The sequence below is a fragment of the Ammospiza caudacuta genome, chromosome 4 (assembly GCF_027887145.1).
Source record: "Ammospiza caudacuta isolate bAmmCau1 chromosome 4, bAmmCau1.pri, whole genome shotgun sequence".
In the NCBI taxonomy this organism is placed as follows: Eukaryota; Metazoa; Chordata; class Aves; order Passeriformes; family Passerellidae; genus Ammospiza; species Ammospiza caudacuta.
Window position 1 is genome coordinate 8050306 of NC_080596.1, and position 25734 is coordinate 8076039.

General features: G+C 39.7%; 1 protein-coding gene across 2 annotated transcripts in view; it reads left to right on the forward strand.

Moving 5' to 3' along the window:
* Window positions 1-4022, forward strand: part of FBXW7 (F-box and WD repeat domain containing 7) — a 178718-nt gene extending 174696 nt beyond the window's left edge. For both annotated transcript variants that reach the window (XM_058803173.1, XM_058803174.1), the window contains 2 exons: window positions 724-934; window positions 1975-4022. In XM_058803173.1, the coding sequence (XP_058659156.1) occupies window positions 724-934; window positions 1975-2243 (480 nt within the window). In that variant the 3' untranslated portion in view covers window positions 2244-4022. The remainder of the gene's footprint in view (window positions 1-723; window positions 935-1974) is intronic.
* Window positions 4023-25734: the final 21712 nt, after the last annotated feature.

Genomic DNA, 25734 nt, shown 5'->3' on the forward strand with positions numbered 1-25734 from the left:
TCCTCATGGGAAGGAAGTCTAGGGTTTTTTAAGTATTCCTTCTCTGCCCACTGGTTTTAATCTATTGGTTTTTTCTTTTTTTTGAGAATTCTGGACTCTTATATCATTGTCACTATAGCTCAAGCTATTTTCCACCTTTCTGTTCTACATGGTCAGTCCTCTTGGTCAAAAGAATCTCATTTCTTAGCCTGTAGGCTTTCCCTACAATGATGGAAAGTTACACTTCCTTATTGTACACAATTAGGGTTACAAAAAGCTAAATTCCAGATTTTTCAATTACATTCATGTTGTGACTTTTGTGTAGATGATTTTGGAGTAACATTGTTGTTTTTCTCCTGCTTAAACTCCCTTGGATTGTAAAAAGCAGGGTTGGCTTTTTAACATCTCCTTTAGGAAAAGTACTTTCTCTTACTGTTGCACACTGCAGGTTAGTCAGGATCTGCTGTGTTTAAAGGAGATGTATTGCATTTCAAAGACCAATGGCTCAGAGTCTCTTTGCAACCATGTCCCTCAAGAGCCCACATGTCTTGAACAGAAAATTGCACTGACCATGAGACACCTGCTGTGGTATCAAACGTGCCCATCTCTACTGAGTTCTTACTTTGTACTGCAGTTTCTGAATCTATATAGTATCTAACCTTGCATTTAGTGAAATAAATGCTTAATAGCCTTCTTTGTAAGGTCTTAATATAATTGTTTGTAATAGATTTACCTTTCTTGTAGTTTGATGGTATCCATGTGGTGAGTGGATCTCTTGACACTTCCATCCGAGTTTGGGATGTGGAGACAGGCAACTGCATTCACACTCTGACAGGCCACCAGTCACTCACAAGTGGAATGGAACTCAAGGACAATATACTTGTGTCTGGGAATGCTGATTCTACAGTCAAAATCTGGGACATTAAAACAGGACAATGTTTACAGACATTGCAAGGTAAGTTTAAACTGCCTTCATGTCAATCAAGCAGCCTACAGTGATCTGTACTGCAGATTTTACATTTAAAAACTTTAAAATAATTACGTACAAAGAAACAAGCACTGGCCACTTAAAACTTAAATATTTTTCTGATGACAGCTGTATGATCTTTTTCTGAACTAGAAGAACAAAATGTATTTAATCTAATCTATTCAAATCACTTGCCTATTATGAAAGGCAGATGGTCTGGACTGATAGCAATTTGCTATGGGTATATTAGCCTAATAAGCCACAGAAATACGTAGGAAATTACATCTCAAAATAGACAGTCTATGTATTTATTTAGGGGTCACTTGAATGTTTCAAAGCCTACAGTTTAATTGGATCAGGAGGCAAAGTACACTGTCTGTTGCAATAAATCAAGAGATGCAAGTGGAAGATGTTTTCTTTATTTCAGTAAAAAGAAAGATTGTTTTTCTCCATGTTGACAGTTACCACTTAGGCATCATGCACACAAACACAGGCTTGTGTTTCTCCCCACAAAAAAGGTCTTATGTCATTTTCATGTATCATATGCAGCAGTGCTGGCTGGAGCAGAAAATTAAATTTCCCTGTAAAGCAAACTCTGCTGCTTTAACATATATATTTATATGTCAGCATATAACTGTCAGTATTTACTGATGGAGTAATCTCATAATAACACCTCAAAGGATCTTGAAGACAAACTCTTACCTCAGTCACCTCATTGAGGATGGTTAAGTTCATTTTCATGGATGTCCAGTGTGCCCAGCTGCCAACATACAGCACAACGAGATCACTGAAACAAAGAAGAAGATACTGGGGAATTTTTTATATCTGCTTTCACTTTTTGAAAGCATGGCAAGGCTTCTGCACCTTTTAATATACAAACCCAGGAGTTAAAGCAGATAGTTCTCTAATAGTTCTAATAGATGGAAAGAGCTGTGTGCAAATAGCGAGGTGTTTATTCTAGATGCAGCACTGCCTGACATTGCTTTCTAATTAATTACAAACAGAAATGTTTTTGTTTACCCTTACAGGTCCCAACAAGCATCAGAGTGCTGTGACCTGTTTACAGTTCAACAAGAACTTTGTAATTACCAGCTCAGATGATGGGACTGTAAAACTTTGGGACTTGAAAACGGGTGAATTTATCCGAAATCTAGTCACATTGGAGAGCGGGGGAAGCGGAGGCGTCGTGTGGCGAATCAGAGCTTCCAACACAAAGCTGGTGTGTGCAGTCGGGAGCCGCAACGGGACTGAGGAAACAAAGCTGCTGGTGTTGGACTTTGACGTCGATATGAAGTGAAGGGCAGAAAGATGAATTTGTCCAAACGTGTAGACGATGTTCTCCTTTCCCTCCCCCCTGAAAAAAAAAGAAAAAAGAAAAAAAAGAAAAAGGAAAAAAATCCCTTGTCCTTGGTGGTGCAGGATGTTGCCTTGGGGCAACAGATCCTAAAGACCTACAGACTACGAAGGAGAAGACAAAGATGACAAACTATAACTGACAAGAGAGGCTTTTGCTGTCTCGTCACATAAAAAGGCTACACTTTTGACCGGGACAGCTTTGCAGAAATCCAACTTTAGAAATGAAACCAGGTGCAATTAATTTCTTTACTTTCCTCCAAATGCTCCTTGAGCAATTTGGAGTGAAAAAAAAAAAAAGTTACAGTTGTTGTTAACAGGTTATTTCACCACAAAGATGTTGAGACGAGCTGCACAGGCGAGCCCGCTCGCGCCCCCCTGGGTCCGCCCGGGTCCCGGCAGCCCCTCCGAGCAACGCGCTGTCCCCAGCCCCGCTCCGAGCCGGGGGTTGGACCGGACTCCCCACAAGGTCCCTTCCAACCTCCACCAGCAGTCACTGGCTGACTTTCAAAAACTAGAGAGCATCTGCAATGAGAAAAAACAAACAAAAACAAAGAGTCCATTCCTGGTGTGGAAAAGCTAAAATATTACTGTGAATTGTTTTGTACAGTTTTATCAGAGCTTTTTCTTTTTTTTCTTTATTCCTCTTTTTCTTTTTTTTTTGCCAACCATTGCCAATGTCAATCACAGTATTAGCCTCTGTTTAATCTATTTACTGTTGCTTCCATCTACACTCTTCAATGCATAAGTTGCTCTGAGGTGGCAAGTTGTCCTGGATTTTGAGAGTCCTCTGATGGATTTAATTCGCAATGCTGGTGCTAGAAGTAGGTCTTCAATTACGGGATTGTTGTCCCACCCCTGTACTGTATTCCCAGTGGCCAAACTTATTTATGCTGCTAAATGAAAGAAAGAAAAGCAAATTATTTTTTTTTATTTTTTTTTCTGCTGTGACGTTTTAGTCCCAGACTGAATTCCAAATTTGCTCTAGTTTGGTTACAGAAAAAGACTTTTTGCCACTGAAACTTGAGCCAACTGTGCCTCTAAGAGGCTGAGAGTGGAAGAGTTTCAGACAATTAAGAGTGAAGTTTGCCTGCAAATAAAGAATTGAGTGTGTGTGCAAAGCTTATTTTCTTTTTTCTGGGCAAAAATTAAAACACATTCCTTGGAACAAAGCTATTGCAGCCTGTTCTGTGGGGAAATTTTTCTTTGTGAGGGCTGTGGTGAATGGAATGAACATACATTAAAAAAAAAACAACTGACAAAATTTTTAAAAAATATAAAATACAAAAATTAAAATAAAGTTGCTGGTCAGTCTTAGTGTTTTACAGTATTTGAGAAAAAAACAACTGTTACAGTTATTGCTGGGAGGAACTGACAGAGCAAAAACTTAAGTTTTTGTAAAGATGTCACATGCAAACAAAATGAGAAAAGAAAGAGTAAAATGGTTTGCCTCATTCTCCAAGAGCCACAACTCAAGCTGAACTGTGAAAGTGGTTTAACACTGTATCCTAGGCGATCTTTTTTCCTCCTTTTTTTTTTTGTTTTTGTTTTATTTATAGTCTGATTTAAAACAATCAGATTCCAGTTGGTTAATTTTAGTTATGTAACAACCTGACATGATGGAGGAAAACAACCTTTAAAGGGATTGTGTCTATGGTTTGATTCACTTAGAAATTTTATTTTCTTATAACTTAAGTGCAATAAAATGTGTTTTTTCATGTTAGTATGTCTTTTTTTTTTTTTTTTTTTACATTTTTTTGTTTTCTAGTTGTTAATTTATTATTATGTATCCTGTGAGGGGTAAAGCAGGTCGAGTTGCTCATCTTACTGGTAGATGCTAAAATATGTCTTGGGACTTCTTATATAACCCTTCCACAAACAGGTGTGTGAGTGTCCTCTCCTTCAGTTGCCATGTAGGATTTGTCACGTGGGTCTGGACAAACATGGGGGAAAAACATTTGCTCTTCTCACGAGGAACGTGTCAGGACCTTGCTCTTGGGGGGAGGCAGCTATAAAAAGCTGCCAAAGTACGTAAAACTTCTTCCGATAGCATCTCGTTACTGCATCTTAAATTGAAACCTGATGTTTATTATTTATGGATTTTAATCAGTTGATTGCAGTTGACAGCAAAGAATAAATCCATAAATACAACCAAAATCAAAGTTAGGATTGTAGGAGAGCCTGAAATAAAGCTTCAGAACAAATGTTAAAATAACATCATTCCACATCAGTCCAACAGCAGTTTAATCAGGGCCCTGAAACCAAGGTAAGTCATCATCTCTCAGAAACTTAGCACTTGAGTGTCAGGTTCTGTCTCAAATCTCCTTGACCAAAATCATTGTTTTCTTCTGCGTAAGCTTTTCTTTCAGGGCATAGCATTTGCTTGTTTGTGACAGTTTTCCCCTGTGGAAAGCTGTCATTAAAAAAAAAACAACCCAAAAGAAAACAGTAGAAGAGAAACTGCATGGATGGAAAGGAAAAATATTTATATACTTACACATCTATGACTATGTGCAAACAAAATTTAATTCCAATCCCTACATAATGCAAAACATGCAATGGTGAAGGATCATGCTTCCATCTGGCCTCTAGAGATTAAAAAGCCATCCGAACTGACTGAGCAGCTCCAAATTGCAAAAATCTGTTCCTTGGGTTGGTGCTTAAGGAAAAAAAGTTTGCAGCAAGCACTGACAATATAAAAGCTGTGATTGCCTGTTGTTTATGTAAAAGCAATTAAAGAGTTAATCCTTTCCTCTAATGGCAGTGAAAGACTGCCAGGACGTTGCATGGTTGTGCTGAGAGTGCAGGCCGGGACGCCGAGCCCCCCGATGGCAGAAGGTGCCCCAGTGTGGGCTGAGGCACTTGTGAGAGGGGATGGAAATAGAAGGGTAGAACCATGAATATTTAATGCAATGAGCAGAGCAATAGCTTTTAAGATTATGTAATTTTCTTCCATGATTTGTAGAAATGGCAACAACATGTTTTCAGTGAGGGAAGGCACTGGCCTGATCGAGCAGGAGGATGAGAAGTTTCTGAGTAACGTTGTGCTGGAAGGCAGGAATTCAAATCTGGGTGGAAGAGTGAGCTGACAGAAGAGGGAAACTAACAAATCCAGGTGCACAAGTCAGTTCAAGTACATTTTAAGCAGCCAATATGGCCAGGAGGAAAATGTGCTTAACCAAAACTGAGAAGTTTTCCTGTTGACAGTGTAGGTCCAGCAGTATCTAAATGTTCAAATTAATACAGAAAAAGAAACTTGTTAAGCAAATCATATTTCAGATTCCTTCATCACAGATTTGGGTTCAAATAAAGTATTGGCTGCCAAGATATGTCAAGACTGTCACATTAAATACAAAAAACAACACAGTACCTAAAAATATTTTTAGAAAAGCTTTTCCCATTCAATGAAACAACTTTACAAAGTTAATTGTTGTTAGTGCTTTAAGGACTTCTAATTTTGTGAAGTCTGTTTAGGTTTGTAGGAGTTGCTTATGAGCTATCTGAACACAGCTCAACAAGCAGAAATTTTGTGATTTAAGTGACCGAACTTCAAAGATGGGCCTGTAGTAAACACATTACATGTAAGAAACTGTTTGAGCAGTTTCTTTTTACACCCCCCTTTTGTGGATGTACTTACCATAATATAGCTGACAATATGAATTCTTCTTCTTTGGCAGCACATGCTCCAAGTAGACTGCTGAGGAGACATCTTCCTTCCATGTAATTAGATTTTGATTTTAAGGTGGGTGGAGTGTTTGGGGCTTTTTTAAAATAAAAACATTTAAGAATATTTGTATAAGACTATAACATCTTTATGCTCTCAATACACAGGTACTTCTTGAATCCAGTGGCTTAGTCATCATGGTCTATGTCAAAATACTGCAGTTATCCTAGGGAGATAACTGCAGTGGTGTTTCTGGCATTTCTGCTCTCTTCTTTTCATGCTGACTCCCCATTTTCTTGTAGTTTTAGTCCTAGAAAGAGCTTCTTTATTTTCTCCTGTATGTGAAACCACATCAACAACATTAAGGTGTTTTTTTAATGTTGTAATTTTTAATGGGCCTTGATCCAACAGTAAGTCAGAACTAGTATTGCCACTTCCTCCAAGAGCCTGTTCCTGTGGTCTCAATTGACTTGTTCAAGAGATAGGACCAGACATTTAACAGCTGTGTCTACACCAATTTTTAGTTCAGATCAGCAGAACTTTCCCAATAGAGCACAGTGCTTCCTTGGAGACCACTAACAGGATTCCTTCAGGGTGTAACTAAATCTGGAGCAGCTCTCCAAGAGCACACTCCAGGCACTCAAGCATGTGGGACCAAACCAGAACTAGTCCAACACCTCAGGAATGCATTCTTGTGGACATTAGGTCTTCAGCACCAGCCTTTTGTAATTGGCATTACAATTCTGCTCCTACTGCACAGCACTAATTGCTGGTGTGGACATAACCATCAACAGATCCTTTCCCACAGCACCCCCAGCTCTTCACTCATAATCAGAACCAGCTCCCATCCCAACAGGATCCACCTGATACCACTTTCAAGATTTTGCTCAAAAAGCTCAGATGCCTTAAACTCTTTCAGCATTCCAATGGAGAGGTTCTTCTGATCAGCTTATGGAATCCAGTAAAAAGAAATGCAAATCTCTTACAATCAATCTGGTCAAAATCTACCAGTGAATCAACATCTGATCATTCATAAAAAGAAACACTGAAGTTGTGCAATTGTACAGAAGAGCCAAATAATTATCGTAGGAATAATACTAAAGAAAAACTTGCCAGTAGTAACCTTCGGTCACTCTGACAAATGGTTTATTACTTAAAGGATAATATTCAAGCCAGACCAACTACTGAATCTTTAATGAAAGTGGGAATAATACATTCTTTCCATCTGCTATTCTATCCTTGATCCCTGTCACTCTGCAAAGATACACATGCTGTGGAATGATGTTTAGCATGTTATGATGATATGTGATGTTTATGATTATACACGAAGTATATGATCTATTAGATATACACCAGGATTTTCAAATGTCATCTAAAAATGGCATATACAGTTTTTAAAACACCTCTCTTCAAGCATTAGTGCAGGTTTATAAATACAACAGATGTTTTTACATAAAAGCTCTTCCAGATTTTTTTCTGAGATTGAGAGTCTGACAAACAGGTTGTCACCAAAAAGTCAGTCGCCAGTCCAGGCTCCCGCTCCCTGTTCCAGCTGCCCTCTGGCCCAGGAGCTGCAGTGGTGCTTCAGGCCAAGGAAATGGTGCATTGTGCCACCAGGAGCACGAGCTGCTGAGGGGAAACACTGCAGCACTCTGTGAGACTGCAGTTGCCTAAGGACCAAGGGCTTTATGCCCATGTACACTGCATTGCTCTAGCCCAGCTGGGACAGGAGAGTCCTATAAAATCATAACTGAGCTAGGCTAGAATCTCCCCAAGAACTAGAGATGGCAGGAATCATTAATCAGAGCGGTTGCCAATTCAGCAGTGGCTCTAAATTACAGACTGAGGCTTGGCCAAAGGCATCCTTCGGTTCTCCTTTGTCCTCACCTCTGCCTCGCTTAGATACAGCCTCAACTCCCTGATCCCCACTGACAAGCTGATCTTGTGATCTTGTCCAAACTTTTGTAGTAGCAATACTTTTGGTGAAAGATAAGCTGAGCTTTTTGTCCTTTGTGCTGCTGGAATGTACCTTGTACATTTTGCCACTTAATGCACAGGGACAGCACAGCCTTGAGTAACACTGAATGCTCCAAGGTGTAGTGCATGGAGATGAGAGGACATCATTCATCCCAGACTGAAAGATTCATCATCAATATCACTAAAATAATCCCCAGCCTGAGTCTAGACTGAAAAAAGTGTTCTAAATCTGGTTCAATTAGGTAAATTTCAAGTTGATCTCAACTCCTTGGTTTTCCAGTCATGCCTGAAAAAATAGGCACATCCCAAGAAGACTTATGGTTAAAGCAGGATCATAAGTGCTGTCTTCTGGAAGGTGGGAGAGGTCATGGTCTAAGGACAGTGAAAAAACATGTAAGGCCAATGTAAGCTGGATCAGAAGTGACCTATGGAATTCAGAGAAGGGCAGATGACAACAATTTGGGGCTTTTGGAGGGCAAGGTGAGGTGGGGAGGCTTTCCAAGAGATCATAGTTTTACATCCTACAGTGGCTACTGTGGGGTATTTCATCATTGTCATCAACAAAGCACAGGAGTCAGATTTTTAATGAAGCCGTTAGCTGGGCTGCCCTGTAATTGAGGATACAACCAACCCTGTTAGCTCTGCTCACCTGAACTGCTCTTACCTGGGGCAGATTGTTTGATGGGAAGATGAATGAAATGCCCCCAGACCTCCTCCTTGTGTCTGGTTCCTCATGTCTGAGACACAGGTTTCGCAGGCTGCTTGCAGTGCATTATTTGAGAGTGCTTTGTTCTTTTAATTTAAAACAGGAAACGTGGAATGTAGAAGATCCAAAAACTTCAAAGGCAGTTTCCATTGCCAAAGGAGTCACATTTAAACTCAAGTTCATTCTCTAGATAAAATATTCAAACCTGACAGTGTGAGAAGATGCTCACACCTTCAAGAGGATTGATGATTTCTAAGGCACAGAAGGATTCAGACTATGCTGTAAAGATCAGTGTGGTAAACTGAGTAGTACCACTCTTCCTAAACTGGAGTTTTATTTTGAGTTCCTCAGTTTGAAATGAATTTCTAACAGTACCACAGCTTTACAGATATACAAAGATTATAAAGCTTGTTTCCTTTACCCTGATATACAGAAAATCTGAGTAACACATTCCCCTCTCTTTTCAAACTCCATTTTCTTTTAAGTTTCCTGATACATTTCAGAGTTGATTTTAAATATTCACATTATGGTTTGGAATAAGAAAGAGCTCAAAAGCTGTGAACTAGATAGGGCTCAAAAAATGTTCCTTCAGACAGTTTGCTGCTTTTTGTCTGCTTTGGTGTTCCTCCTGTCAGTTCTCAGTAGACAGAAATGAACGTTTCAATTAACTAACATCCACATTTTCCCAAATAAACAAGTTTTATAGAAATATTTTTCTGTTGGTGTTTCTATTGCCCACTTAGCACACACTTTAGGCATGCACTGGATGGTCTTTACCATTCTGCTGACTACTGCAACAATTCAAATGCTCCAATTTCATGCAAAGCAACACAATGACATGATGTTCCTTGTGTTCATCCTTCAGTCTCACAAGCAGCTTTAGATTTCAAGCCCAGAAACTGGTATGTGTGGATTTACCTGCTTATGGGCAGTAATTTCTGAGCAGAATCAGCTCTTGGGGCCTCACTGTTTATCACTGTTGGCCATATGGCACAATAGGGACAACCTGGGGCAGAGGAGGAGGAATGCTTTGTGTGAGATACCACTAATGTGTTCATCTTGTAAATGGGATATGGCTCCACTAAGCACATAAGTCTCCAATTTGATTTGAAAAATTCAACACTTCAGCCTAAATTTAAAAAGGCTCAAACTACATATTCATTTCTATATATATAAACATTCTCAACTTGGAATACTTGGAGCTTTACATATTTAAAAGAAGACTTGACAACGACATAATTTTTCTGTTTTCCTCTATTTACGCTTCTTATTTTCTCTTTTCTTTGACACTCACACTTCAATTTCCTTATGTTTCCTTTCCTCCTTTGTCCTGTTCCCTATGTTTTTCTTTTCATGTTTTGCCATTCATGTCCCTATTTTCCAGATTTTTTATCTTCCTCATCTTTCTCCATTTGTGAATATCTCTGCTTTGAACTGTCAGAGCCAGCTTTCCTCTCTTCCCTTATTCCAAGATCTGAGTTGGCGAGCTGGAGTCTTTTTCACACCCTCTGTACATACAAAATATACAGGAGAAACGTAAGCCAGATGAGAAGCAAATATAGAGCACTCAGAAAAATCCTTTTTTTCCCTGCATCTAATGTTTGTCTATCCACAGTCCACAAATAACTCAAATGGTCCAACAGCAATAGGATCATGCCCTCTTACGCACAGACTGGCCTACCACCAATTTCACAAATGGCTGAGCAACAAGCATTGTCTAATTCAATACTCATCAAGCATTCCTTCTGCTGCTTTCTGACAAAATATAACATTTTATTTAAAAACTATGTTTTCTTGTTCCTAAGGAAATCTAGTATGTAAAGGTAATTTTGAAAACACTCCTCATTATGAAGCACAGGTAATACATGATTTTTTAAATCTGTGCAGTGTTTGGAAGTTACTTTTGTTAACAAACTTTTGGAAGACTCACCTTTGGACAGAAATTAACCATCCTGTATAGGAAACAAGCTCTGTATAGTAAACAAGAATTTGAGGCTGCAAATGAACCTATATTCCAAACTCCACAATAATGGCTGATATTCCTTCCAGTACTACCAACACAGCACAGTTGGGATAGCACGGTCTGTCAGGGGATGTTAGGAATAATGTAAAAACCATGTCTAAAACAATCTAGTGCACATTGCTCACTAATTCTTAATATGCACTGACAGCATAAGCAATAAAAGCTGTGGAGCCAGCGTAGGATGTGACTGTGGACCAGGTACACTGTCCTGGTGCTGCTGAGATTTTACTCTCCTAGTGATACAATATATCCCACTGGAAAAGGCCCCAGACATCTACCACTCATCTGAGACTTGGCTTCTGCATTGTCTTATCCCAACAAAACTCCAAAGGTTAAGCAGCTATTAAGAAGGACGCAGTGCCCTGAGCAACAAAGTCACAAATAAGACATCCTCATCTTTGCAGAACAAAAAGCAGCAAAACCAACCAAACAAAACCCACGCCACAACAACAACTAGCTGAACCAACAAAACTCAAACCCAAATCCCTGAATCTTTTATGCCCTTGTTTCATTTTGTCTAATGATACTGTTAACAATTGTAGGTAATGTCCTCTCCCTGTAAATGCATTCCCACTCAATGCACAGCCCAAACTATGTATATCATACTCACAGATTGTATGGCTGCATTTACTCAGTGAGAAAGATAAATACTATGTGCAACACAGGTTGCTTGTTTTTTTTTATTGTTGCTTGTTCTATCCAAGCATTTTGCTCTTGTGTGTTGTTTTACAAACACAGCAGAACAGCAACCTGTACTTCCCCCATGGCTTGAACCAGGCTGGCAATGGATGAGTGTTCCTGCTCATCCTTTCCAGGCTGAAGGATCACTGGATCAGAAAAAATAAGTTAGAATTAGACAGAGGTTCAAAGTTCAAAAAGCAGGACACGTGACAAGCACTGTATCTGGAATGCCTGAGGTGCAGAAGCCTTTCCCACTGACAACCAGACAAGTACCTTGCACACCTAACAGGAGCCACCACACAGCAACAAAGGCAGCTAAACCTGACAGGAAAGGGTGCAGAAGCTCTCCCACAGATATAATGAGTGCACCAGAGAAGAAAAAAACCTTGAGTTTAATAGCAGCATATTCTGATTTGCTCTTGGAAAATCCAAAAATCCACACGACACCCCCATTGTGCAATCTGATTTATCAGACAGCACAATGCAGACAAAATTGTTTTGTCAGGAAGACAAGAGTTCCTTTAATCTTTGACTTTCCAGACAAATTATCTCTAATTAGTACCTGAGTCCAGTTATTTATGCACACAAACCAGAGCTTAAATTTTCTGCATCACAGAAGCATCCTATTCCCAAACACCTGGCCAGCAGGAACACACAATAGATGTCCCTTCAGCACATAGATGCCCCTTTCCTTTCCCTCCAGGCTAGCCACAGCCACCACACACCCAACAGAGCCTCTATAAAAGGATCTCGATCTGTCTCTCCCAATAGCTATTCTCTAAAAATTCAGGATTTTGCCATAAAGATTCTTCTTCCTACCACTTTGGCTTTTGGTAGAAGCAGTAAAGGTGAAACAAAACACACTGCTTCACAGGCAATGAGTAGCTATGTGATAAACAGGAAGAAATTACTCTAGTCATAAAACAAATGAAGTGACAGTAGTAATATCTCATGCTAAACCAAAATTTCCCTTGCCTACATTTTAGGACACTTCTCCTGCACTTGGTAAGAGGCTGGAGACAACTAACTGTGAAGTTCATGCAGTATTTTTTCCTTTCCAGGAGGGATGGCTATTTCAACCTGCTCTTTTTACAAAACGTGGAAAACCTATTTTCAGTCTAACCCTTGTCTCCCTGCCAGCTAAGGATGTAAATTTTGCACTACTCTTGGAAAGCAACATGGTTTTCTGAGAGCCATTCCTATTTGGAAGCCTCCTGTGGGATGCGGCTCATCCTCTGACGTCTGTGTTTGGTAGCAAGAGCATCCCACTGCCTGGGTTTCCATCTCACATCTTCTTAGGCATTTTCCAGCATCCCAGTGTGCATTGAACAGTGAGAAATTGAGAGTTCAAGCAAATAATATGGAGGAATGGATAATAAGCCCCTAGGAATGCATCCAGCTACAGTTATACTCCATGAAGGTTAGAGGCCCAATTCTTCCTCATTTAAATCTGATGTTGAAGGAATTCAAAGTGCTTTATCCAAGCTACTAATTTGCAATTTTACTGCAAACAATTTACAATCAAATGAAGTGAAAGCTAGAAGCAAAGAGTACATTAATGACCTAATTTTCCCTTTGCATTTCTCTTCATTTTATCTCTCAGTGAAGACCATTCTTAAAAAATTGGATAATTGGCCAGTAAATAAATACAAGCTTTTTCTTTTAATTATTACTGCAAAAAAAGCTGAACTGTTGGTATGAACTGCAGTGTTGTCTTCTGCTGAGGACAGTCCTGTATGACGAACCTCCAGCAACAGAAATTGGGATAACAACATCATTTTTTCAGACTGAAAATTCATACTCTAACAACCTAGTACAAAAATGCATCACAGTGTCTGCATAAAAAATATAACATTCGGGGCTAGATATATGCAATTTGTAAATTATACAGCCATGTGCATGCTAAGATGCTTCTTAAAAATACAGTAACTATCCTGTCAAAAACATAGTAGGAATGTCAAAGCAGCTTTTGTAATACTCAACTGGTGCTTTCAATGCACCAGGTGCAGCTAAATCAGTGAATTCTTGTTTTCTTAGGTTTAGAGGCAGTCTAAAGGCATTGATCAAGCACCAAACCTCAGCCTGGGGGAAGGAGCTAGGGAAGGTGGCTGTTTCACAGGGCAGTGGTCAGTCTGAGCCTTGCTCCTGTGAGAGACTCCCTGCTCCCCTGTGCAGCTGGCTCTAGTGGTGAGACACTGAACTGGCTCAGATCCGCTGAGACAGCTGGAGAACTCACACCTTTAGAAACAGTTAATTTTCTGGGGGTTTAGGGAGCTGAGCTGGCTCAAGAGGGTCAGTTAGCTGCCGGCACAGGGGAAGCAAGTGGCCAAAGCAAGGCAGGTCTGCCTCTCCCAGCATCCTGATGAGATGCTGAAGCCTCAGGAGACACTGAGTTAGGCTGATAAGTCAAAAGGTGTCAGGGAAAGCAGAGGTGCTGCACTCATCTCAAGCCCCGCCCTTCCCACATCTCCTGTCTCACTTATTCCCATGCTCACTCAACACCCAGACCCCATCCAGATGGTTAAACCCCTCTGGTAACAGCAACCAACCAGGTCAACTTACATGCCACATCCTCGGACCAGTTCAACCATCCCAGCAAACATCTGGGATGTAACTGCACCAGACTGGACTGTATTCCTTAGAGCAGTGACCAGATGTTTTGCCCCACCTTAGTTGTCCATGTCTAAGCAGTAAGCACACCCTGAACACTGAGCTATGTGCTGCTGGTAGGGATGGAAAAGGAAAAGGAAAAGGAAAAGGAAAAGGAAAAGGAAAAGGAAAAGGAAAAGGAAAAGGAAAAGGAAAAGGAAAAGGAAAAGGAAAAGGAAAAGGAAAAGGAAAAGGAAAAGAAGAGAAGAGAGAAAAGAAAAGAAAAAAGAAAGAAAAGAAAGAAAAGAAAAGAAAAGAAAAGAAAAGAAAAGAAAAGAAAAGAAAAGAAAAGAAAAGAAAAGAAAAAAGAAAAGAAAAGAAAAGAAAAGAAAAGAAAAGAAAAGAAAAGAAAAGAAAAGAAAAGAAAAGAAAAGAAAAGAAAAGAAAAGAAAAGAAAAGAAAAGAAAAGAAAAGAAAAGAAAAGGAAAGAAAAGAAAAAAGAAAAGAAAAGAAAAGAAAAGAAAAGAAAAGAAAAGAAAAGAAAAGAAAAGAAAAGAAAAGAAAAGAAAAGAAAAGAAAAGAAAAGAAAAGAGAAAAGAAAAGGAGACAAGACTTCTGGAGGAAATAGAGAGACCTATGCTCAAGACACCATCAGCTGTGCACCCTCAACACCCCCTTCTGCAGAGGAGACAAATCAAGCACCTTTACACTAAACTTCCAAGTCCATCTCTGTGTTCAGCCCTGCTCACTTCCATGATGCTGCTGGAAAAGCAGAAGGCAGCTGGAGGAGAAGAAACCCCACAATCTGCTCAGCATGTGTTCAAATCTGTGGTGAACCCCGCTTGCTTCACCTCCAGGTGTGGCTGCACCGTGTGTAGTCATTATGAGCCTGAAGGAAGCACACAGCAAGAGCCTGCAGTTACAGAACTTGGTCCCAGCATGGAGGAACAGGTCTGAGCTCTGCTTAAGATGTGAAATTGAGACACATTGAGACACATAATTGGGCAGAAAGCTGGGCCTGGCCCAACTCCACTGAGCAAGGTAAATCAATATGCCATCAAGGAGAGAAATGCAGCTCGGTAAAAGGAAGTTTGGATTGCAAAGCACACTCTGTCCAATGGCTTGAAATTGAAATGCTTTCTTCTAGCTAAGCAAACACAGCACAAAGCATTCATTCCAACAGAAGCATATGACAAAAGGTGCAACAAGAACTTCCCTTATGCATCCTCCTAGGCTGAGAAAAGCGGCAGTGAGAACCTGTACTGCTGAATCAAGCATTAGCACACAGAAAGAAAAGAGTTTTATGCCTGGGCTGAGAAAAAAACAACTGAATTCGGATAACTTGAGCAGGACATTAAACATTACACCACTGAACAGAGACCAGACATGACTTTCAACATCCAGATACCTGTCAAATAGGCCAAATTATTTTCAGGACTGAATCATAAAACAGTTTGGGTTGGAGAGGACCTTTGAATTTCATCTTGTCCAACCTCCCTGTGATAGGCAGGGACATTTTCCCCTAGATCAGGTGGCTCAAAGCCCCATCCAATCTGACTTTGAACATTCCCAGCAAAGCTACATCCACAACTTCACTGGGCAATCTGTTTCAGCATCTGACTATTGTCGTAAAAAAAATAAAATAAAAAATTCTTCTTTATGTCAAATATAATTCTACTCTTTTTTAGTTTAAAACCATTGCTCCTTGTCTTGTCACTACAAGCCTTGGCAAAAAGCCTCTCAATCTTTCTTGTAAGTCCCCTTAATATTTTATCTCACTACTGTTCTTACTGGAAAATGCCTTGAGGAATAGGCTAAGGAAACACAGACCGGTAAAATAACCCAAATGCCTTAGAGTAAAGCAAATCCCACACCAGGACTTAGGGAAGGCAGCAGTCTCAGCTACAGATATGAAGAAGATACAACTTGAAAAGCATAAGCAAATGTAGGAGATAGCTTTTAAGAAAAGGGACATATTGTATTGTGCAGGATCGCTCGCCCTTGTGCAGAAGCAGCCAAGTGAGCAGCAGCTGCAGGAGAGGCAGGCAGGGCTCTGCAGTGACAGAGGGTGTGAGAGCTGGGGCCTGTCTGTGCCCTCCTGAGGGGGAGCACTCAGGGAGGCAGCAGTGCTGATCATTAGCTCCCACCACAAAACGCTTGGCAAAGACAGGGAGGAAACGGCAGCTGCAGTTTTAAATTAGCTTTTGCACTCTACTACTCCCATCCTGTAGCTGCTTCATGGTGGTCCAGCCTTCCAGGGCAAGGCAGAGGAGCTGAAAGATGCCAACTGCCAGTGGCCCCAAGGCTCATTACAGCAGTTACAGGCTACCACAGGGTTTTCCTTAGGTACAGAGGTTACCCAGATATTCTTCTCTTCCCACTTTCCTTTCCTTGCAATCACCTTTGAATGCAAAACAGTTAACCTGCAAGTTTTCCACTACCCCATAAACTTTTCAATAATTTCTCTGTGCTAATGTGTTTCAAGAGTTTAAATTAGCTAATTTGCATTTTGGCACCAGAGAAAGGCAGAAAACTTTCAGCAATGACCTGCGAAAGGTATTTGTGAAAGACAAATTTGCCAAGTGCTTTGGCAACAAATTACCAAATGAAAGATTAGGCTGCACAAGCAGAGGCATAAGCAGAAGATGTACAGAGGAAAGGATCATTTTAGGACTACGCATTCAGTGCCAATCATCTTAATGTAGGAAAATAAATAAAAGGATTCACGGGGCAGATATCCAAAGAGTCCAACAGACCTAAAATGAAGAGGACATAACAACAGATTACAAAAAAAGCTACAAATATGTGAAGATATGAAACTAAGAAATCTCTGGGTTAAAATAAAGAGAAGAATCTAAGCACCTACAGGAGGAAATCAAGAAAAATCAGAATGCTGGGAAAAAGTTGCTTCACAGTAAAATTTAATAGGCAGTGGAACAGTTTCCCTCAAGCAAGCAGCTGAAGTTTGGAGAACCTTGGCTTGGAAAGGACATAAAAAAAAAAAAAAACAAAAAAACCCAAAAAACCAGAATAGCAATTTAGATTCAAAACTTGGAAAACATATAAGGCTGTAAATCATTGAGAATAGAAGCGAACAAGCTCTTAAAGGCTTCCACAAGGAAGGAGAGAGAATACGCCATGGGACAGAAATACGGGCCTGCAGCTTTTCCCACTTGCAGTAAGCAATCCCCTTTCCTTCCCCTGCCAAGCCAGTATTGACTATTTTCTACCATGTGACAGCAAGGGACATGTTCTAGTGCTGTGCAATTACTCTTTGGAATGCAAACACCACTTCCGACAAGCTGCTGGGCCGGCAGCGCTGGTCTCTAATGGAAGCTGTCTGCCTGTTCCCATCTCCATCGGGACCGCAGCCCGTGATGCAACTCCACTGCCAAGTCTGGCCTAGACTGCTCCCCTGAGATACCAGAACCATTCAGCATGCTGAAAAAGTCATTTTAAGAAACATAGAAACATAAGTGCTCTATCCCTGCTTGACTCCATGCCACGGGAATCACACAGATACCTTGGGATTTTTCTGTGCTAAATATTATGTAACAGCTACTTCCCTCATTTGAAATCCTCAGTTGTTCAACAAAACTAAAAAACACACAGCTTCCACCCCAGCCTCCTGATAATTAGAAAAACTTCCCTTTCACAGTCTACCAGCAACTGTCACAATGGAAGAAGATCTCTCAGTTTCTTCATCTTCCTCTCCTACAAAAGCAAGACTTTTGGTCTTCGAGAGAACTTGATTTCTTTTCTCCTTGTTTCTTACGTAATGGTGTAGTCAGAGCTGTTCCCTTCTGAACCATTATTCTATGTCATTAAGAACAGCTCTGTGCTATTTTTAAGTACCAACATCCTTTAATCCCTTCATTAATTTAAATATATTCTAAAAGACACTTAGTTCTCTACTGGGACTCCAAAAAATGCTCTAGGAGGAGACTTCTATACAGGCTTCCCTTCCCAACTGCAAGAGAACTGTTGTTCTTGTTCCCTGCAAGCACCAAAACTGGTGGCTGTTTCTGCTGTAAAGCAAAAATACCAACCTTCTCCAGCTCAGCTGCAAGACCAAGGGCTGCAAAAGAAAGAGCCCAGTTCTCATGACTCATTTTTGGAAAAATCACACAGGTCTAGCAACACTGAAGTCTGCAAGTGCCAGCACAAAAAGCTGACTTTTTATTTTTTTTTAATGGAAGCTTGAAAGGGTTTCTGGAAAGCAAAGAAGGGCCATTTACAGAATAAAGCCAAAAGTTCTCAGCCAAAGATACCCAAAGGCTTTAAAAAAATACTGGTATCATTATCATCATTTTACAGATGGAAAAGAGAATAAATGAGAAGGTATTGCCAATGTCAAGGTCATCAATTCAACTCAGATTTCCTGAGATTGTTTGCTGCGACACAGATCCATTCTTTATCCAGATTTATTTAACATGTAATGAAATAGTTGCAGAGAACTTGGCCTTGTTCTGAAAACATAAAAATTAGCTTGTAACATTGGTTTTGGTTATACAAAACCAAGATTATACATGCTGCTTTCCTTATTCTCCACTTAGTTTTGACTGAAGAGTCATTAGAGAGAACAAGTGAGCTTAGTAAAATGAGAACATTACTTAAGGCTTGCACAATGTAATTGTACTTTAAATTCTAGGGTGAAATTTCTGACCTAACTGAAGCTTGTACTGATTTCACTCAGGCAAGATTTTCACCCATAATGTGTGGTAAAAGGGAAGAAAAATAACTTTGTAAAGGCACTTTAAAGAAGTACTACATTCAAAGGGGAGAGAAGTTAAGTGAATGAAGTATTTCATGTAAACTCAGTGAGCTCATTTCCCAGATGAGCCAGATATCTGCTGAGCTTGCCTTGAAGGACAAAAGGCAAAGATGGCTTCACCTCCTAAATGTGGCCTGGGGCACAGTTAGGATGATTTACTTCAAGACAGTTGAAATGCCCTTGCCTTATTCTGACTGAAGATCATGCCTCCTGACAGCCAAAGACACTGAGACATTGAGGTTAGGTCTGAACCAGCCCCAAGTCTCCAGAATAAAATAGAAAAGGCACACCACAAACATCTGAAAAGAACAACAGTCTCTTCTCAAAAAACTATTAAAGAGCGGCTTTGCTAAATGGGAGGGGGCAGTAACTAATTAAAAGAATCTATTAATTGAAAAGCTGACATTTTCTTGTACAATATCTGACACCTACAAGCAAGTAATTACAAGAAGGCATGGGTAAAAAGTGCCAGCGTGATATAAGCAATGACAACAACCTTGCAGATGAGAAAAGTTTCCAAGAAAAGTCTTCAAGAACTTTTGGAAGACAAAGAGGTGCTTAAAGACTGGGGAAGGGCAACACGGAGCAGGAAAAGGAGAACACAGAGATTCAGATTCCAGCGCACCTAACTGTAATTGCTGGCAAGGATAGAGAGCAATGAAGATTTGTTATTCTACTGGCCTGGAGAAGACAGCAAGGTGATCAGTAGCAGTCAACACAAATGCCAACAACCCAAACTCCTGTGGCATTATTAGAAACTATCAATGGTGCCCTGACCTACTTTTCCACAGTGAACCAAAGGGAATGTGAGCAACATAAAGCACGCACATTCCCAGCCCCAAAACTGCATTTGAAGGATAATCACTAGCTCATTGTCTTACTAAAACTCACGGCAAGCAGTCATTTCACTAATGCCTTGGGTGATGTAATACCGCTGTGTGTACAGACAGGGAAAGTTGAAAAGGGCAAAAACTGATGGAGATCAGGTATAGAATCCCAAACAAATCTAAGAAAATGGAAAAGTGGTCTGAAATAAATAGGAGTGCCTCAGTAAAGACAAATACTAAGTGCTATACTTCACTTGTCAGTGAGCTGAAGGTCACAACAATCAACAGCACAAATACTGAATGACCAGCCAGGAGACAGAAGACAACCTGGGGGCTTAGAATGGCTCAGAAATCAAATATCAACCAACACTGTCACACTGTTAGGACAAAAAAAAACAAACTTCCTAAACATTACAGCATTAAGAGCTAACAAACCTCCCTCAAAGTAGTTTGTTCAGTTTAGTATTCTACATTTCAAAAAATATACTGACTGTGCACCACTTAGAATTTAGAGGTGAGAAAACAAGGATGAGCAATGTCTGGACAAAAGACTCTTTGAGCAGATGCTGAAAGAATGAGAGAAGCTCCATCTGGGGAAGAGAGATGATGAGAAATCAGCTAATATATATATAACATGTATCTGAAGTGCTGCTGCAAAGAGGAAGAAGTAAAAGATCCTCCCTCTTCAGAGATAAAACAAACCATGAGCAAATTTATTATGCTTGCTTAATTTTCATAACAGAAATCCCTCTGAAAAGGTTAGATAAACATTAGTAACAATGTTTGAGGTACAGCTGAACTGCCCTGGAGATAGGGATTAAACACAAACTTGAGGTCCCATCCTTTAAAATTATTTTTATGATAAATCCTGGTTTTTAGAACACTGCATATGATTCACTCACTAGGCATATGTGTCATTTACAAATGACTATTTTCAATGTGTTTTCCCTCCCTAGAAAACACAGCAATTTTCTTGACTCTGATTTGTGATATTCCCCCCACAGTTTCTATCTACAGAAGCATTTAATTTAGAACTTTGCACATCAGACATGCACATTTGAACAGTATGCAGTATTCATGGCACTACCCTGGCTGAGTTAGGCGTGGAGCCAGGGATACTCTGGGAGCGTAGGCAAGGCAGAAACAGGAAGGAGCAGAGTCAGCAGTGCTTGTGGAGGGAGGGAGGGGAACATAGACTGGGAAGAGAAAAATGAACAGGACCTAGGGCTAGCCAGAAGAGACCAGAGAGTAAAGAATTTCAAAGTTAGGGCAACTCTCCAAATTTAAAGGAAAAAGTGATCTGTCCTGTTGAAACACCCCACTGAACATGATGCTTTGCCTTTCCATGTTGTTTTATCCACTGCCCTCCTCCCCTCCTCCCCCACCCTGGGCCAGGATAACTGGAGTACAGAACCATGTTTATACTTGTTCTACTTATTGAAAAGGATCTTAAAATTGTGTGAGCTGGAGGCGGGACTGATGATGAGCTGTCAAAGAAACTGGAAACCAGAAATAATCCAATATGATCTTTACTGGAAACTGATGTGAGAGCAGCTTTTGAGGGTTTTACTTTTTGCTAGAGCCTTCAAACAGGAGCTTCACTGTAAACCAACATCTTGTTTAGAACTTCTTCCCAAATGGTAGATTTCCCATGCCTCCTATTTTCCTAAGAGAAAGGTGGGAGAGCACCATGAAAGTATTAAAATTTCCACTCCCTTCTTAAGCACTTGGCAACTGTGCCTTCCAATATACTGCTTCTTATTTAATTACCACTTCAAACAAGGCTGCATTGTATTCACAGTCAATGCTTTGCTTTGCTTTCCAACAGGCAGAACAACATTGTAAAGAAGATTTAAGGTGCATCACCAACTGCTGTAGGAAGAGAATACGACGTCCTCCGCAGAAAGGCGTAGCAGAAACAATGAAAGCGTGATACCTTGCTCGAAGAGAGAGAGCAGGGGAATCACAGAAACTGGTAGCAAGGACAGTGAGAGAAGGAGGCACACATAGAAGGGAAGTGATGTGGAACTTGTCCCGTCAGCGTTTATGTTGAACATTGAAGGTGTGTGATCTAAAACAATTCAAATTAATGCTACTGCTTTATTCACATGGCCACAACACTTGGAGTACTGCAGTCACCAAACTGGAAAAACGCAACACAAGGCCCTTGCTGTCTTTCCCTATTTCACCTAGTAAGCAGCATCCACTGCCTTATCTGGCTGGCATTTCCCCCGTGTTTTTTGGTTATTGCATCAATAGTGCCACTGCTGCCAGTGCTCTCCCAAAGGTTACCATTACTCCAAAGGAACAGAAGGGGCCTTAGGCAGTTTCTACTCCTTGCACCACTGCATTAGTGAAATCAGTGGAGGCTTGTTTGAGACACCTCATGCATCAGCAGGCACAAGGGCCTTCTCTGCACAGCACCACCCACCCCTCTTGCCTCTTCTGAAGCACTCAATGGATGGGCCATGAGCAGACGTGAGATCACCCAAGATAAGCAGAGAGAGAACATTTTTTCCAAGTATATATTTCTTATACTGAAAAGTGGCTATTTTGCCTTGATGTCATATACATAATACACGGATTAAGTTGGGATGGTATTTTTCTGCCTGTTTATACTTGCATCTCTCCAACAGATGGAAAGTAATATCTGCAGCATTGGCCAAGCTGAGAATTATTCTAGTGTAGGCAATAATAATGATCACAAATGGTAAAATGAAGCAAAAGTTCAAATTTAGCTCATCAATACATGATTTTCTCCTTGCCACAGAAAACTTGGCAATAACTGCTTCCTGCTTTTGATCCCTTTTGAATGCAGCCAGAGAAATCCACCTATACAAAACTGAGATTTTAGCATGGCATTTCCAAAAGTCATCTAAAGGATGAGAGCATAGCTGGGCAGCAATTCTCATGTTTCTACTACACAAACAATACCAACCTTCAGAACGTACCTAGGGAACATTTGTTCCCTAAAGGAATAAAAATTTAAATTATCTGTGTTTCCTACCAAACAGGATTTTCAGGATTTCCTTTCAAGTAAACCAATGCTGCTAGACTACTCCATAGCTGAGAAGTGTGGGAACTGCAGCACTGAGAAGCTGGGAATTCAGGCTCATGAGGTGTCACAAGTCAGAAAAACATAAGTTTCATCTGCCAGCGAACAGGTGCAGAACCAAAGAAGCTGGGATTTGGGGAAATGACAACTTGCCACACTGCCTTTAAAAGGCTAAGCAGACATGAAACCAACTCTCATGAGTTTTTTGAAAGTACACCTGGAATTCATTTGGAGGTTTTCTGGGTTGGTTGGGTGGGGGTTTTTTTGTTTATTTGCTTTTAAGAAAAAATGAGCTGTGAAAATTTATTCGGAATGAAATCTATGATCTTATGTCACTTAGGTCATTTAGAAAACCTGACTGTCCTGTAAGCAATATGAAAAAACACCTGCAGAGAGAGATTAATATAGGAGGCTCAATTATATTTAGAATAATTCTTCAACAGTATTTTATAGTACCAAAAGGAAATGCAACCCATTATCAGTTTTTTGGTTGCAAGACAAGCATGGAAAATTCAGCATCACATTATGAAGCTTATCTGGACCTCTAGGTACTTTGCAGACTGCAACAGTACAGTACATTTTTGGGGTGCTCAGTGCTAACCTTTCCTTGTACATTAAAACCTTTTCAGAGGTTTACACAAAGGCTGCAAGGTCTACAGACAATTCATCTCCATTTTGCTTATTATTAGATAATAATAATTTGACTATCCATAAATGAAGCATGAGATCCAGCCAAGAAATAGGTAATGTCTGGTCACCTCTGAGGGGCCATAAAATTATGGATATTTGGGGGCTGCCTTAAGAGAATTAGAAATCTTTCAAAAATAATTTTAAAAATGTTTTACATAGTTTTTTTATTCTCTTCTTCCTTAGGTATCAGACCCCAACAGATGAGAAGATCCATGTCCATGGCAACACTTATCTGCAAAGCCATGCAAATATTTAAACTGAGATGAAGATCCCTGAAAGACAAAACACCTTGTCAAGGCTTCAAAAATTTTATTAAACTACAGCTTTCTACACTATATGGTCTTCTTATCTACTATAGAAAATGGTGGGTAAGGTACTGAATTAAATGAGCTGCACGGCCACAAGGCATAGTGCAATAAAGAATCCATTACCTAAATAATTTTGTATCTAAGCAAAGGGAAAATGTGAAGGCATTTACATTATTGTCTGATATGAATGTAAACCCTGCATTTCTGACAGGGAAATGATATTACAGCTGTCCATTCTCTGTGTGATTGCAGTACTGGGCCACACATTTATCAAACTGTCCCTTCTATTTAAAAAAATATTAAATATGTGTATGAATTCTGCATTATTAGCTAGCAACAAAGCCAAGAAACATTTTTCTACTATTTTTAATTTGCCATCAATGCAAAATTGGGGTCTGAGAAGTTATTGCAAATAATTTTTTTTCACTGAACTTCTACACAAAGTTTATGTGTTTCTGTTAGAAATGTTATGATTACAGAGTCAATCACACAATGCAATTTAGATGATAACCACACTTATTTTTTCTTCTTCTACCCTTTTTCAAAGCTCTGAAAAAGGAAAAAGATGCCAATGCTGATCTAGACATTTTTTAAATGTGGAAATTTTCTGGCTCAAGGACATTTCTACAAGACACAATAAGTTGAAAAAAAATGGGCCAAATTTTGCTTACTAAATCCATATGCACAGTTCATGTAAGAAAGAAGTCTGACTGCCTCTTACAGACCCCATCATCTGAGAAATCCATAAGCAGCAAACTGAAATCAGAAATGGAAGATGGAGTGAAATCAAAGAATATTCTTTGGTCCATAGTGGGACCACCTGGCAGTGACTTGCCTGATGTCAGCATGTTACTAAACACCTTCACGGATGGACTCCCAGTGACTCAGAGCTACATTTCCTCTGTTCCTTGTTTGTTCCTGAACAGCAATTCCCCACCTAATGCCATGGGAAACCAGTGTAGCAGCAGTATGAAAAAATTAATGTAATGCTGTTGTAATGCAGTGCTCCCCCACACCTTGGTTTATTAGAGAATTCACAGCTTTTTCTTAAAAAGAGAACAGATCTTGTCTAAATGCTGTCCCTAATCTCAATTCAGAAGATGGCATTCTGCTTGTCTAAGATTAAGTTCATCATCAAGCAAAGAAGAAGAGAGTAAAAAAAAAAGAAATTCCCATCAAAGTCATTAAATTAGACTGATATGGGGACTACATTCTGCTGACCACAATTTGTGAAGAAATACACAGCTGGCATAATTTATCATCATACTCCCTATGTTAATAAAATACTACAAAATTATTATAACATGTACTGGCATGTCAGGTCACATTCAAGATAGTTGATGAATGCTCAAAAACTGTTAAAATGCAAGGAAAAGACAGCACTATCAAGATGAGAACAGCCCTTTAAGAACATTATTTCAGTGCTTCTCAACTACTATTACCAACTCAGCTGGTGAGAAGTGAGATACCAAAGTAATTTTCCTTTCTCGTATAAAATGACAATGGTTGACTTTTTATTTTTCAACAGAAACCACTGTATTATTTATTTTGTTTCCATTCTTATTCCAAGAAGATCTGTTTTTGTAAACAGCCACTGAAATGAAAACCCATGCATACATTAAAAAAAAGGCTAAAGGCTAAGAGAAAATAAACAGACAAGAATTCCTCACCCATATTGCACACGAGTGAGCTCTCTCACCTTACCATGATTAGAAGTTTCTTTCAGAAAATAAAGCTAGACAGAACTACACCTTTCATTTTCCCAACTCCATTTTAATGATACATCATAGAAATAATTGTCTGCTATAGCCTTGTAGCAAGTATTTTTATAATAGTCTATCCAGTAACAAGTCATGTCATTTGACTGGAGAACAGTAATGCCAGCATTAAGAATAGGAAAATAACATTAATTAATACAGTCCTGTAAGCTTGACCTCAGGAGCATGGGAGAATTTTGAACAAATTTTGAAAGGATGGGTAATGAGTGACATGGACCTAAATGCAAAATGGGCTAATATTTAAAGAGATCTCCCTATTGACATGGAAAGATAATCTATATTTTAGACAGACAAAAGAAATTCAGTCAGTCTTATATAGGTAGATTTGAGTAAAGCATTATATGGAGTGGAAACCATATGTCA